General features: G+C 45.9%; 1 protein-coding gene across 1 annotated transcript in view; it reads left to right on the forward strand.

Moving 5' to 3' along the window:
• The window catches only part of mrpl23 (mitochondrial ribosomal protein L23), a 63,624-nt gene extending 50,843 nt beyond the window's left edge, over positions 1-12,781 (forward strand). Inside the window, exon 5 of the mRNA XM_086109632.1 lies at positions 11,024-12,781. Coding sequence (XP_085965758.1) covers positions 11,024-11,188 — 165 coding nt within the window. The 3' untranslated portion in view covers positions 11,189-12,781. The remainder of the gene's footprint in view (positions 1-11,023) is intronic.
• The last annotated feature ends 441 nt before the right edge of the window (positions 12,782-13,222 follow it).

Below are 13,222 nucleotides of genomic sequence, written 5' to 3' on the forward strand. Positions count from 1 at the left end.
AACACAACACATAGGACACAGACAGTCGTGCAATCTTCACCACTTTTCTGCATACACTTTGTTCTCTGAAGCAGTTATAGATGAAAGAGGAGAGGATCAAAGTGTCCTTTCACCAGTGGATGAGAGACGTCATGCTGAAAATGTGCACACGTCTGCTACAAGTACCTGCAGTATCAAATTTGATACAGATGATTTAATGTAATATAAAAAATGAGTTACATAATGAAAATGCATGTATCAAAAATGATACAAATGGCATTCCTGTCTAGGGTTGAAACCGTTTTCATATATAGAGCACACCGCATTATAAGGCGCATAGGAGGTACAATAGTAAATGTGGTTGCATTATGCATCCACTAGATGGCGCTACACGCACATTATAGGGTGAAAAATGCTGTTTTTATAGCTATCGATCTGTGTGTGTGTGTGTGTGTGTGTGTGTGTAATTCTATGATGGTATTATGTGTAGTGTATTGAATTAATAAGGTCTGTGCTTTATTCATGAGATAATTTTTGATCTGTTCAGATGGGTTCCTGGGTGAATGTTGGCCAGGTTTTGATAAAACCGTGTGGTGTGAATGAGAAGCAGCTATCTTTTCTGTTGATATGTGATTGGTTCACAGGTTTTTCTAGTGCAGGGGTGCCCAAACTTTTTGGACCGAAGATCTACTTTTCAATCAACTAACCTCCTGGGATCTACCCTTACCGGCACGCACGCGCGCGCCACACATTCACGCACACACACACACGATGAGAAACAGCCTGAAACTGAGGCATGCGATGCACTTTTGCAGCCTGTTAACTATCATAGCTCACACGTACCGTTTTAAAGTGCTTCCCTTGGCCCTCCTAGATTCCTATTCTTTGCCCGTGCCCTCTGTGAATTGTACACGAAGCAAACTCTGAATGAGAATAATGACGATAAAAGAGTGCAACACTCTGATCACAAACTGCAATTGCAGACTGCTGAGCGTTAACAAAGTCCGGTGACGTAATCACGCGCCACCGTAAATTCAAGATTTACCTGCTTTATTTTATTTTTTAAATTTATTTTTTTTGTGAAAATGAGACTGATAGGATGATTAGGGTGCAGCATACATTAACACAAAAAAATATATTACTAACATGTACAAAGACACACAAATGGTTGTTTGTTTGTTTTTCTCCTCGACACTCCTCGGATCTACTTGGGACCTGTCTTAGATCTACCGGTAGATCAGGATCGACGTAATGGACACCCCTGTTCTAGTGGGTGATGTTAAGTTGATTTCTTGTTTTCCAGTTTAGGAGGATTGTTTTCTTGGTGTTAGCCAGTATTGTGAACAATGTAGGATTTGTTTAGTGGTTAAGTTGCATGAGTGATCAAGATCCCAAGATGCGAGGCTGAGAGGAAAGAGGGATGCAGCTCATGTGTGTGATTAATGGACTGTGACTTGTGTCCAGAACTCCCAAACCGGTGTGCAGTACCAGAGAGTGCGTATCTATGTGTCTGAAGTGTTCTGTGTGCTTTCAATGCATTTATGTGATGTGTTGACCCCCATTCTGCCAAATGTCTCTCCTGTGAATTCTGTCATTGACCTTGAACTGAATAAGATCGGAGGTTTGCAGTCAGTAAAGTTATTTTTTTAAATTTAATTTTATTTATTTTTTTACACACACAAGACACATCAGCAATCCTAACAACGTGATCAAATTTTGCTTTTTAGGGGTCAGCGACTCTGTCGCTGGTGCCACTTATCGTGGGCATAGAGAATGATCCTTGAGCCGCAGACTCGACCACAGATAGAGCAAGGGAAACCAGATACCAGGGGGGTACCAGCTGCCCGCTGGTGTCGTTGAATGCGTCTCTCGGTTCGTCTGGCTTGGTTAATTTGGTGTATTTGAGAGATTGCAGTGGCACAAGTGATCTGCCAGGTTGGTCTGTTGAGTGCAAGTGTTTCAAGCTGCGTGGGGTTGATGTTGGCTCGCTTTAGGAGGTCCCTGCTGTAGTCCTTGAGGCGCCGCTTTTGCCCCCCAGCAGAACGCTTTGCACCTCTCAGTTGGCCATAGAGGACCTGGCGGGGCAGGCGGTTGTCTGGCATGCGAATGGTGTGTCCAATCCACCGAAGATGTTTCTTCGCCACGGCCGCTTCCATGCAGATGGAATTGGTGCTTTTGAGGATGTCTGTATGGGGAATTCGATCTTCTCAGGACAGGCCAAGGATCTTTTGCAGGCAGCGGATGTGGAAGGCTTCCAAGGTAGTAATGTGCCGGCGATATGGAGTCCATGACTCTGACCTGTAGAGCAGAGTGGAGAGACATACTGCATTGTACACGGCAATCTTGGTACAGGTTTCGGTTTTCAAAGACCCTGATGCGTAGGCGACCAAAGGATGATGATGCTTTATTGATACGGGTGTTGACTTCAGTTTGGGAACAGTTTGAGGATAAAGTGGAACCAAGGTAGGTGAAATGGTCCACTACGTTTAGTGGAGTGCCATTAATGTGAAAGCTGGGGGATGTGGAAGTTGGGGTAGCAAGTTGGAACATGACGTCAGTTTTTTTAATGTTGATCTGAAGACCAAAGGATTGGTACAGATTGGAAAGGGTGTCCAGGGCGTGCTGCATAGAGTTTGAACTGTGAGCTCGTATAGTGCAGTCATCAGCATACTGAACTTCACAGATCTGACAGATTTTTGTCTTTGTGTGAGCCTGAAGCCGTCTGATGTTGAAGAAGCTTCCGTCTAGGCGGTACTCCATATGGACACCGTCTTCATGTCCCATGCCATGGTGCAAGAGGCACGTGGTGGCAGAGAGGAGGATGTTAAAAAGCACTGGAGCCAAGACACAGCCCTGCTTCACCCCAACTTTCACCTTGAAGCGCTCTGACTGGAGTCCTCCGATGAGCACTCTGGCTTGCATCCCATCATGCAGCTGCTGGAGGATGCAGAGAAACTTGGGTGGCACCCCAAGTTTGGAGAGGTGTTTCCAGAGCAACTCACGGTTGATGGTGTCAAAGGCTTTGCTGAGATCGATGAAGGCTATGTACAGGTCCTTGTGATGTTCTCTGCTTTTCTCCATTAGCTGTCTTAAAACAAAGATCATGTCAATGGTGGATCTAGTCTTCCGGTAGCCAGACTGAGTTTCTGGAAGCACACCTTCTGAGATGTGCTTGACCAGCCTGTTGAGCATGATTTTGGCCAAGATCTTTCCTGCGGTGGACAGGAGAGAGATCCCTCGGCTATTCCCACAGGCTGCTCTGTCCCCTTTCTGCTTATAAATAACAACGATGTTAGCATCCTTCCAATCCTGCGGGACGGTCCCATGTTCCCAGATGTTTTGAATCAGGAGGTGCAGTCGGCGCGTGAGGAGATAACCTCCGTGTTTGAAAACCTCTGCAGGGATGCCATCAGGTCCAGCGCTTTTGTTATTCTTTAGGCCCGCAATGGCTTGCTGGGTTTCAGAATAGGATGGTGGGGTGTCGAGGCTCATGATTGTTGGCAGGTCTGGAAGATTGTCCAGAATGTGTGGGTTGACAGGGTTGGTGTGGTTGAGAAGATTTTCAAAGTGGTTTGCTCAACGGGCAAGGATCTCATGGTGGTCCTTGAGGAGTCCAGAGCCATCAGCTGATCGGACTGGAGCAATTGTCCGCTTCTTGGGACCATACAGTGCTTTGATGGCATTGTAGAAGCCCTGAGTGTTGTTACAGTCTGCCAGGTTTTGGATCTCATTTGCCTTCTGCACCCACCAGGTGTCCTCCATGATACGGAGTGCTCGCTGGGTCACTGTTCTAACTGCAGAAAAGGTGGCTTTATGGGTGAGAGGTGTAGGGCAGGACAGGAGAGCTTTATGGGCCTCATGCTTTGCTTTCAGAAGTGTATGTATCTCGGTTGAGTTGCAGTCAAACCAATCCTGGTGGCGTCTCCTTGACTGGCCAAGCACCTCCGAGGCTGTGCTCTGGATAGCCTGGTGCAGAGCTGGCCAGTCACCTGATTCCTCCGGGATCTTGTCAAGGTTTTCAGCAAGGAGTCACCGGAGGTTGGCTCTGGTGGTGGGGTTGTTCAATGCTGCACAGTTGAGCCTTTTGTTGGGAGCTGTCCTTGGATGACGGGGTTGAATGCTCATGAGGAGTTTGGATCTGACCATGAGATGGTCAGTCCAACACTCAGCTCCGCGCATGACACGGGTGATGAGGACATCCCGTATGTCCTTTTGACGGACAATCACATAGTCCAGGAGATGCCAGTGTTTGGAGCGGGGGTGCTGCCAGGTGGTCTTAAACCTGTTCTTCATTTGGAAAATGGTGTTAGTGATGACCAACTGATGTTCTGCACAGAGAGAGAGGAGCCGAAGGCCGTTGTTTTTCATTTTTCCCACTCCATGCTGGCCAATAACTTTACTCCATACCAGGTGTTCCGTGCCCACCCTAGCATTGAAATCTCCCATGACTATGAGCTTGTCTGTAGCCGGTGTTTGCTGCAGGATGGTGTCCAGAGCTCTGTAGAAATCCTCCTTTATATTGTGCTCGGCATTCAGAGTTGGTGCGTAGGCACTGATGAGTGTGGCGAAGTGTCCCTTTGCCAGGGGAATGCGCCATGTCATCAGCCTTTCATTGATGCCGGTAGGGGATTCTGGGATGCGCTTCAGCAGTTGGGACTTCACAGCACAGCCAACTCCATGGTTTCGACGAGTGCCTTCAGGGACCCCTTTCCAGAAGAAGGTATACCCTGCACCAACTTCTGTCAGGGAGTCCTCTCCATGTGTTCTGGTCTCGCTGAGAGCTGCGATATCGATGTTATACCTCACGAGCTCTGTGGCCACAAGTGCTGTCCTCCGGTGGGGCCTGTCAGGAGTTTCAGCCAGGTCTAGCAGTGTGCGGACGTTCCACGAAGCTATGCATAGATTTTTTCTATTTTGTTTATTATCCTTTCGACCGCAAGGGGGATGCTCCGACGATTGCGGTTTACCGTCCGGAGTGTGGAGAGCAGACAATTTTTAGACCATTTTTTCTAGGTCCCTCCCCATCACAGGGATGAGCAGTGTGGAGCTGCTCAGTCACAATGTAAGCTGCCGAAGAGATGCGCTGCTCCATCCCGCAGTGTCAACGACCATCACTCCATTGCCGCCTGTGTGCATGGTTTGGCTAGGCACTCCCAGCCACATCCTTGGCCTGTGCCCACCGCCATTCCACATCGCCACAGGACTTTGGGGGATTAGGGGGATTGGGTGTGGGGTTGGGGCAAGAAGCTTGCGCAGAGGTTCGGATTAAGGTGAGGGTGTGGGTGCACAGTCCTCACTCCCACCATCTTCACTCCTACCAGGTGGTTTCCGGTGGCATGAGGGTACCCATGACGACCTTCTTCTGGCAAGAGTTGCAGGGGGCTGCCGGTAGTCCGGTCTGTTGGACTCCGCCTGTGCCTGCCCCCAGGTGCCGGTTTGGCAGACACATACACACACACACACACACACCCTCCGGCCATGCACGCACAGACGTAGAGTGCACATGCACGCACTGATTGAGATTAGAGTCGCCTCCGGCTCTACTCCCTGTGACCTCACCGCTGTGGTCTCCTTCTGTAGTCCGCCACTCTGCTACCGTGTGGTGAAAACTGCATAAAACCACAACTTGCATACCTTCTGTCGCTCTCACTCACACACACAAACACAGCAAGCACCACACACACGCCCATCATCTGTCAAAATGTCTACTTGGGAATGATTCATCCCACCACACAGCCACCAGGGCCATAAGACCGGCTGCTTGAAGAGATTCCTGACTGTGTTCGACAACACCTCTGTTTCACTCTACTGATATGGTCAGAGTTAAAGGCCTGACCGCCAGCGTCTGTTTGCCTTGATTTAATGAACCACCTTGTGGATGCAATTTCTCTCAAGAGGCTTTTGGATTATCCCTCCTCAACAATTGATGTCAATTCAGTCACATTGTCAGACTGTTTAAAACCTTTTTTCCTTTTTAAACTCTCTGACCTCAGTGAGAGTTCCTTCAGTCAGAAAATCCGGTCATGTGCAGTCACCCAAGAAGCCGGAGTGCGTAACCCTCCCCTCATTCACATCTGATTGAGCTCAACAAATGCTCTGAAATTTTGAGACCCCACAAAGGAAAGGTTGATGTCAAACTCTGGAAATGTTCTATTTTTTGCTATTTTTTGACGCATTTGGTTTTATTGTCTTAGATTATCTGAGCCCATGTCACTATTTGATCTCAAATGGTTTAGCAGATGTCAGATTTTTTTAAATAAACGTAGGGCTGGATTGATGTATTAAAAAAACATTTGACAATGTTATTGTTGCAGTATATGGTAATGTCCTGGTCATGCCCTCTTCTAGCTCATCTGCGATGAGCCTATACTGGTGTTGCCTCTTCCAGATTTTTTTTCCCCTCAAAGCAGCAGATTGAATCAACCTTTTGTATTCACAGCATCTGACTGTGCCATAATGTTCTATTCAGACAAAAAGTGCAAAAGATACATACACGGGCATCTTCCTCTTTTTTTATCAGGAACATTTTCACACATCAAGTTAGAGCAACTGTGTCTCCATATTTCATACTTAAATCTCAGCCGATGAATAATAGAAGACTCACCCTGCTCACATTCTCGTCATATTGATTTCACATGCATTCCAAGGCTGCCGGACATACATCATTTTCCTATATATATATATATATATATATATATATATATATATATATATATATATATATAAAATTCTTAATAAAGGTGTTTGCCTGCTATGTTCACAACTGGAAAAGATGAAACATTGAAGTCGGAATGTTTTCCTGAGGAAAAAAAAATATCAGAAATGAGCTGTTTTGGGCACAGAAGCATACAATAAAACTCCCTCCATCACAGGCTCTGGGTTCACAATCTTGGCATTTTGCTTTCTGTGTGTTTGGGGGGCGGGGGGTGAATAGCATTAAGGTTATTCATTTTGTATATTCTTCCTTTGCTGGCATTGTGCGGCATTGTTTTGATTTTAAATCCGGCGTGTCATGATAAAATACCCGTATCTGCTGATTCTGCCAATCAAGACGTCACTATCGTTTTGTCAGCCGCTGATTGACGGTCGATGTTTTATTTATTTATTTATTTATTGTACCTAAGTTCTTGATCTGAGGTGTTTCTGAGAAACATTCCCTGGTCAAAGTCAGCAACCTATGCAAATCCATTTCAATCTATATCCCAAACTTTTATTTTTGTTTTCTACCCCCCCACCAATTTTGCTGCTCTAGACTGCAAATTTCCCCAGTGTGGGACAAATAAAGGTTATCTTATCTTAGTTTACCTTATCTTTAACCGGTCCATCGAGAGTTTGGAACCACCACGTTTTTCACCTCTGCCAAATGTTTGTTCACTGGCTGTTTTGATCATCACTCATTTTGCCCGCATGCTCGATGACCCGACCTCACTTGACAGAGCATGGCAAGCTTTAAATAGGCCCGCAAGGCAACAAACACACATTGGAAGTTGAGACTAACTTCTTTCCAATTGAGGCAAACTGTGGGTGTAATGGGTTGTTCATGTGCTAAAGAGGGGTTTGGTTACATGGTTCGGAGAAGGGGCCTCGTCCCAGTATTCCACGATGGCAGCTTGATTCAATTGAGAGCTTGGTGAAGATGCTGGCAGGGGGCATGAGGGGAAAAAGCTCTTCTTTCAGTTGAATTGAGGCAAAATCTTTGCCTTTTGGCCTGCCTTCAGTCTTCTCCATTTACTCACTCACTCACGCACACAACCACACACACAGACACACACACGATTCCTCTCTTTCACACAGACAACTACACAAGGCGAGTGAGGCAGACAGCCACACACGACAGAATGTTTCCGCTGGGAGCACTTGAAGGCCGAGGGGGCCACAGGATAAGTTGTGCTGTAATGTGATGAATATTTTCAAACAGCAGCAGCCTTCTCACTGGCTGCAGCAAGATGTCCGGAGAAGGTTTAACATGCATACGCAATCACGATGAGGACTGCGGCCAACAATAAGACTTACATCTCACTATTTTGTGGACGTGAGTGTCACACGGCTTCATTTCTTTGTGCTCAGCAAAACAGATTCTTCTTTGTCGGGGTGTCCTTAACTGCTCTCAACCGCCGGTAATTACTATGTGAGGGCACGCAATTCTATCTGAGTTTAATATGGCCTTTTGTTGCCTTTGCAGGCAACATATTGACAAAAATACATTCACAATTACATTTTTTTTCCTATGATCAAGTTAGTCTTCAATTTAGTCTTACCCTGCATGTTTGAAGTAGTCAGCAATCAACACAATATGGGGGTGGCTTTTTAAAATGGAGTCAGGGACTGACAATAAAATTTAAAAAAGTGTACATTGTACAGTGAAACTCCTCTACAACGAAACCTACATGGGCGAAAATACCCCCTAATGTGAAAAAAATCTTCATGCATTAACACCATTCCCACTCTCCTGCCCACCATACAACGAAAAAAAAACCCCTGTTGCGTTATATGAAATCTTTTTCTCTGCTCTTGCCTCGCAAAGAGATTCACTACAACAAAGTCTAATCCAACAGCGACCTCTACTGCTTCGTTCGGAAACGGCAACAGCAACCACCACACTGGTTTACACAACTCCGAGTTTCCTGAACGCAACATACCCATAGCTGCTCTGCCATTGACTTACCGGGCATCATCCTGGCTTCCGATTGGCCAAGAGGGACTTCACTATCTATGTGTGTAGATACTGTAGCTAGATCCGTGGAAGATACAGTGGAACGCATCTGATTAGCTGCTCAGAGTAAATTGCTTGTGGCTCGACGGACAGTCAAATAAACAAACGTTTCCTCGAATGCTTTACTTGTTATCATGCTAAAAACCTTACGCTAACTGGAGCGCTAATTAGAGAGAAGGCGAGTTCCATCGCGCTAACTATGGCCATCGAGGACTACGAAGCGTCCCGTGGCTGGCTTAAAAGTTCATTGCATGATATCAGCTGAGCAACGCTGTCTTACGTAGCGATCGAGGGAGTTCGAGTTCGAGACAGTAAGATGGTGGAAAGAAAAGCCATCGGGTCCAGGAAGTATTTGTTATTGGTCGATTCAGACGCAGCATGAACGTTGCATTGCTAAAATGGCTACAAAACGGACCTTTGGATGTCAAGCAGCTAAGACAAGAAGCGCTCTGACGCTGGAAGAGAGGGTAAAAGTGATCAAAATGAAAGACGGAGGAAGCAAAATAAAATACATTATCCAAGAAATTGGTGAAAGTGAATGCTGATCGTACATTTTGCAATTTCTTTCCCTTTTTTTTCTTTCTACACTGACTATATGAAGTGTCAAATAAGCGTGTGCTCATACTTATGCACTATTGGAATAAAAATAAAGAGTACACATACGTTTGTGTGCGTGTGTGTGTGTGTTTTCATCTGAGATCAAATTTGCTACAGTGAAAAACCCCCCGTTGTGAAAAATTTCTTGCTGCAAACATGATTTCGTTGTAGAGGAGTTTCACTGTAGTAAAAAACGTGATGGAATTTGAAAGGCGTATAAAACAGGAGTGCAGTTTATTTCCATAGTATTCCATTCATTCTGTCACTGTTTCATCTTTTGGCACTTTGCGGCACTGCCACTGGTGTTGGTTATGGTAGTACCAAGTAATCTACCGGTTCTAAGAATGTAGGAATATGTAAAATGGCTTTGCCAAAGGAATTGATTTTGCAGGTTGAACCTGATTAAACCGGTTCCAAACCATGCATATTTCAAAGGCTAAAAGCTGACATTTTTTTTGCTGGACTGCTGTTTTTCCCTCACGTCTACGAGTGTCCCCTGACGTCACAAACAACCAAAGTATTGCATGCGGGACGTGATATCACGCGTGAATTGATTATAGTTAAATGCCACTCGGTTATTATTTGTGTTTAGAGTCGAGTCACCGTTGTTGGTTTATCAAGTCACAGATAGCAGTCGAGGTAAATCTAGCAGCCGCTGTCTGTTAGTCTCATATCAACTGTGAAAGAAACAAGTGCATGACATGGACTTCCACTTGGCCACATACGCAATGTACCAGCGTAAATATACAATGATCATACCAGTAGACGGTCCCCCTTCGTTCTCCCACTTTAAAAGGTTTTGGAAGCCCACTCCGGTCTGCCTCTTGGGAATCGAACCAAAGTATGTGGTAATGAAAGGCTTGTCTCTCGCGGTATTTTGGGGTGGGGGCTGCGGGGTGGGAGGGGGCGGGGGCTTGGAAGCAGACAATATAACATTCACATCAGAGTCGGCCGTTCTTATGCCTACTCATTGAACCCAAACTAAATACTTGACATGTTCAAATACAATATTTGATGTACAGCGCTGGCGATTTACTTCATGGTGTTGGACTTCAAGTGGAAGTCGTTGCTGGTGTGAACGACAGTGTTTGCAACCATAGATCACTTTTGGGGGTGGAGGGATTTATGATGATTAATGGCTTTCACACGATCCAAGCAGTGATCGCTGCTTACGATCTGGCTGGGGACGCAGTGGAGTCATTTCAGGATTGCAAGAATCTGTCTGGCTCCACTTGAAAGGCTCTGCCAGGTGTCCATTGGAGAGGATAAGAAGGACAGACGGTGTTGGATGTGTGCATACTGCACCCACTGACCTGCGCGCACTTGTGGTGTGTGTGTGTGCGTGTGCGCGTGCATGTGCACCTGCCTGCGTGCGTGCCTTCGTACTGTACTGCACCCAGCCTGACAGACTGGTGGGCCAGTGATGCATTAGCCATGGCCAGAGATTGGTATGGAATAAATAATGGATACCATCCTTTACTTCTGAATAAATCAAGACCTGAGAAATGGAGAGAGACAGGAGATAACATCCAGGAGTGAGTTGGAGAAATTGAGAGTCAGGCAGAGCAAAGTGTTTGTCCAAACCGGAGGAATGTAATATCGCGGGGTAAAATGTTGTCCTCCTTTCCAAATCTCACCCTTTATATCTGCATCTTATATCATAAATTTTTTTGGATGAGATCATTCTGTTTTCTTCAATAAATTCTTTGTTCTGTTGTTGACTTTGCATTTCAGGCTGAAGGCCAGACGTTTGCCTTCCCTGATATCTTCCCGGCAAAGATCAGCACGCCAGCAGAGGGTTCCCTGGAAGAGATGCAGGAGAAGTTCATGGAGGATGAGAAGCAGAGGCAGAAACCTGACCCGAGGAGAGGAGGGATCACCGAGTGGTTCGGACTCTGAGGCGGCTCACCTACTGTGTGTGTGTGTGTGTGTGCACGTGCGTGCGTGTGGGCAGGGCGGAGGCTGTTTCACAGGCTGAAACGCACCGAAGAAGCAACTGTTGGGATGCCATTTCTATTTCTGCATACAAAGCTCACCAGCGTGCACATGTCTGCATCTGTTCTTCTGTCTGTGTGCGTGCATGTTTCTGTGAGAACTCAATAACCAGAGCCGGAACAGAATCCTCAGAGGAGGCGAACGGCCCGGCCTCCGTATTTCATAAAACTATCCCACCATACAGCACCTCCATCACCTCAGTTGACCTCCTCTGAGACTTTGTTTCTCCCGCCTCCTTCTGCGGGGCCGCATCTTTTCTCCCCAAAATCCCGTTTGCACGGAAATCTCATTTCGAGTGAATAACAAACATGAAAATTGTACATGAACATTTGAGTAGCTGTTAATATTTGCACCATTCTTGCCAAGTGTAAAGAGAAATTAACCATTGTTTGTGTTAAAATGTCAGCACAATAAAGTCCCCTTAAAACTTTATAAAGTCCAAGATGTCACCTGTCATGACGGTCACACAAGAAATTGAAGAACCCCCTGCTAATGTACAGTATAGTGTCAATCATTGAAGCGCGCTACCTTAAATTTGATGAATGATAAAGACACTGTGGACTAAAGTTTTGGGACAGTGCTTAATTCATACAGCAACATCCCGTAAACCAAAAATATTGAAAATTTACTTTTTAATGTTTGTATACATACAGCTGGTTGTCTGGCGTGCCTTGGCCATCAAGGGTTCGGTGACACAACCAACTACAATCTTTTCTTGTCTGTCTATTTCTGAAAACGCGAGGGCAAGCCCCTCTGCACTTCCATCTCACTGTTAACTGAACACCGAGTTGCTCAGCCAATGACTGGCAGTTAGGCTGGCTGCAGTTTCACAGTCAAAGTTCCACTTTGACATGGCGGCTGAGCCACGATTCTGCCAAAGCCAAAGGGTAAGCAGATCTGCATGGAGTGTTAGCACAGATTATTACGCGCTAACAGTGTTACCAGCATGATTATAATATTCAGGCTAAAGTGATGATGTTAGGGTGAGAGGAGTAAAGCCTGTTTTATTTTATTTTTTTTTTTTTTTTTTAATGACTCCTTTAATGTCTTGTGCAATATTGCTTAGGAGCAATATGGAATCCACTTTAGAGGTGTCCTTTTTTTTGTTAATTTCTTTTGTTGTCCAATACCAAACGATGTCTGGGGTTCACTGCAACTTCATGCATGCTTTGTCCATCTTTCGTCCTCTTCCGCGTGTTTCTACACTGGTCTTCCTCTGACATGGCACGAACAGAAGTGGTATGGTATTCCTTACAGCTTTGACTTTCAGCCAGTTGGAAGAGACCGCCAGGACAACCCACATCCTTTTCTTTTTATGAGTTTGCCTTGGATTAATTGACCAATTTAGGTAAACAACATTTGAGATGTTTCAGCAAAGCAACATCATGCAGTGTTTTATTATTTAGTTATAGCACCTCTTGCCATGAGTTGAGAAAATCTGTCTTAATTGTTACTGCTTGTTGCAATAAGAAGCAATAAACAGTCACTTGTCCAAAAGCGGCGCGCTTGCTTTTTCTTGCTCTCCTCGCCTCATCTCCCATGACCGCTGCACTCAACAACCGTCTCTCCGAGCTGCTGCTCGCCACACGCGCTGGCACGCACACGTGCCAGCGTGGTCTGGTAGCTCTTTTGACAAAGTAATGATCTGTGATTGAATCGGACCACTGGAGGACTGAGCTCTCTTACGGTAAAAAGGCCCATAAAGGGGAGGGACCGCTCCCAGGCCTGCTCAGATCCTCCATTATGCCTGCGGGCCAAGGTTACAGTTAAAGTGTCCCCCAGCCGTGACCACAAAATGCTGGCTCATAGGAAAGCTCCGGTCCCCGACCCACAGCAAGCTAACTCTTCTATCACTAAGGAGAATGTCAATATTGATCCTGTTGGCCCATTGTGTGCTGCCCGGAACTGCTCGCCCCCTGCGCCGCTTTCAAGTGAGCC

The sequence above is a fragment of the Hippocampus guttulatus genome, chromosome 4 (assembly GCF_054856545.1).
Source record: "Hippocampus guttulatus isolate MCC_2025c chromosome 4, RoL_Hgut_1.0, whole genome shotgun sequence".
Lineage (NCBI taxonomy): Eukaryota > Metazoa > Chordata > Actinopteri > Syngnathiformes > Syngnathidae > Hippocampus > Hippocampus guttulatus.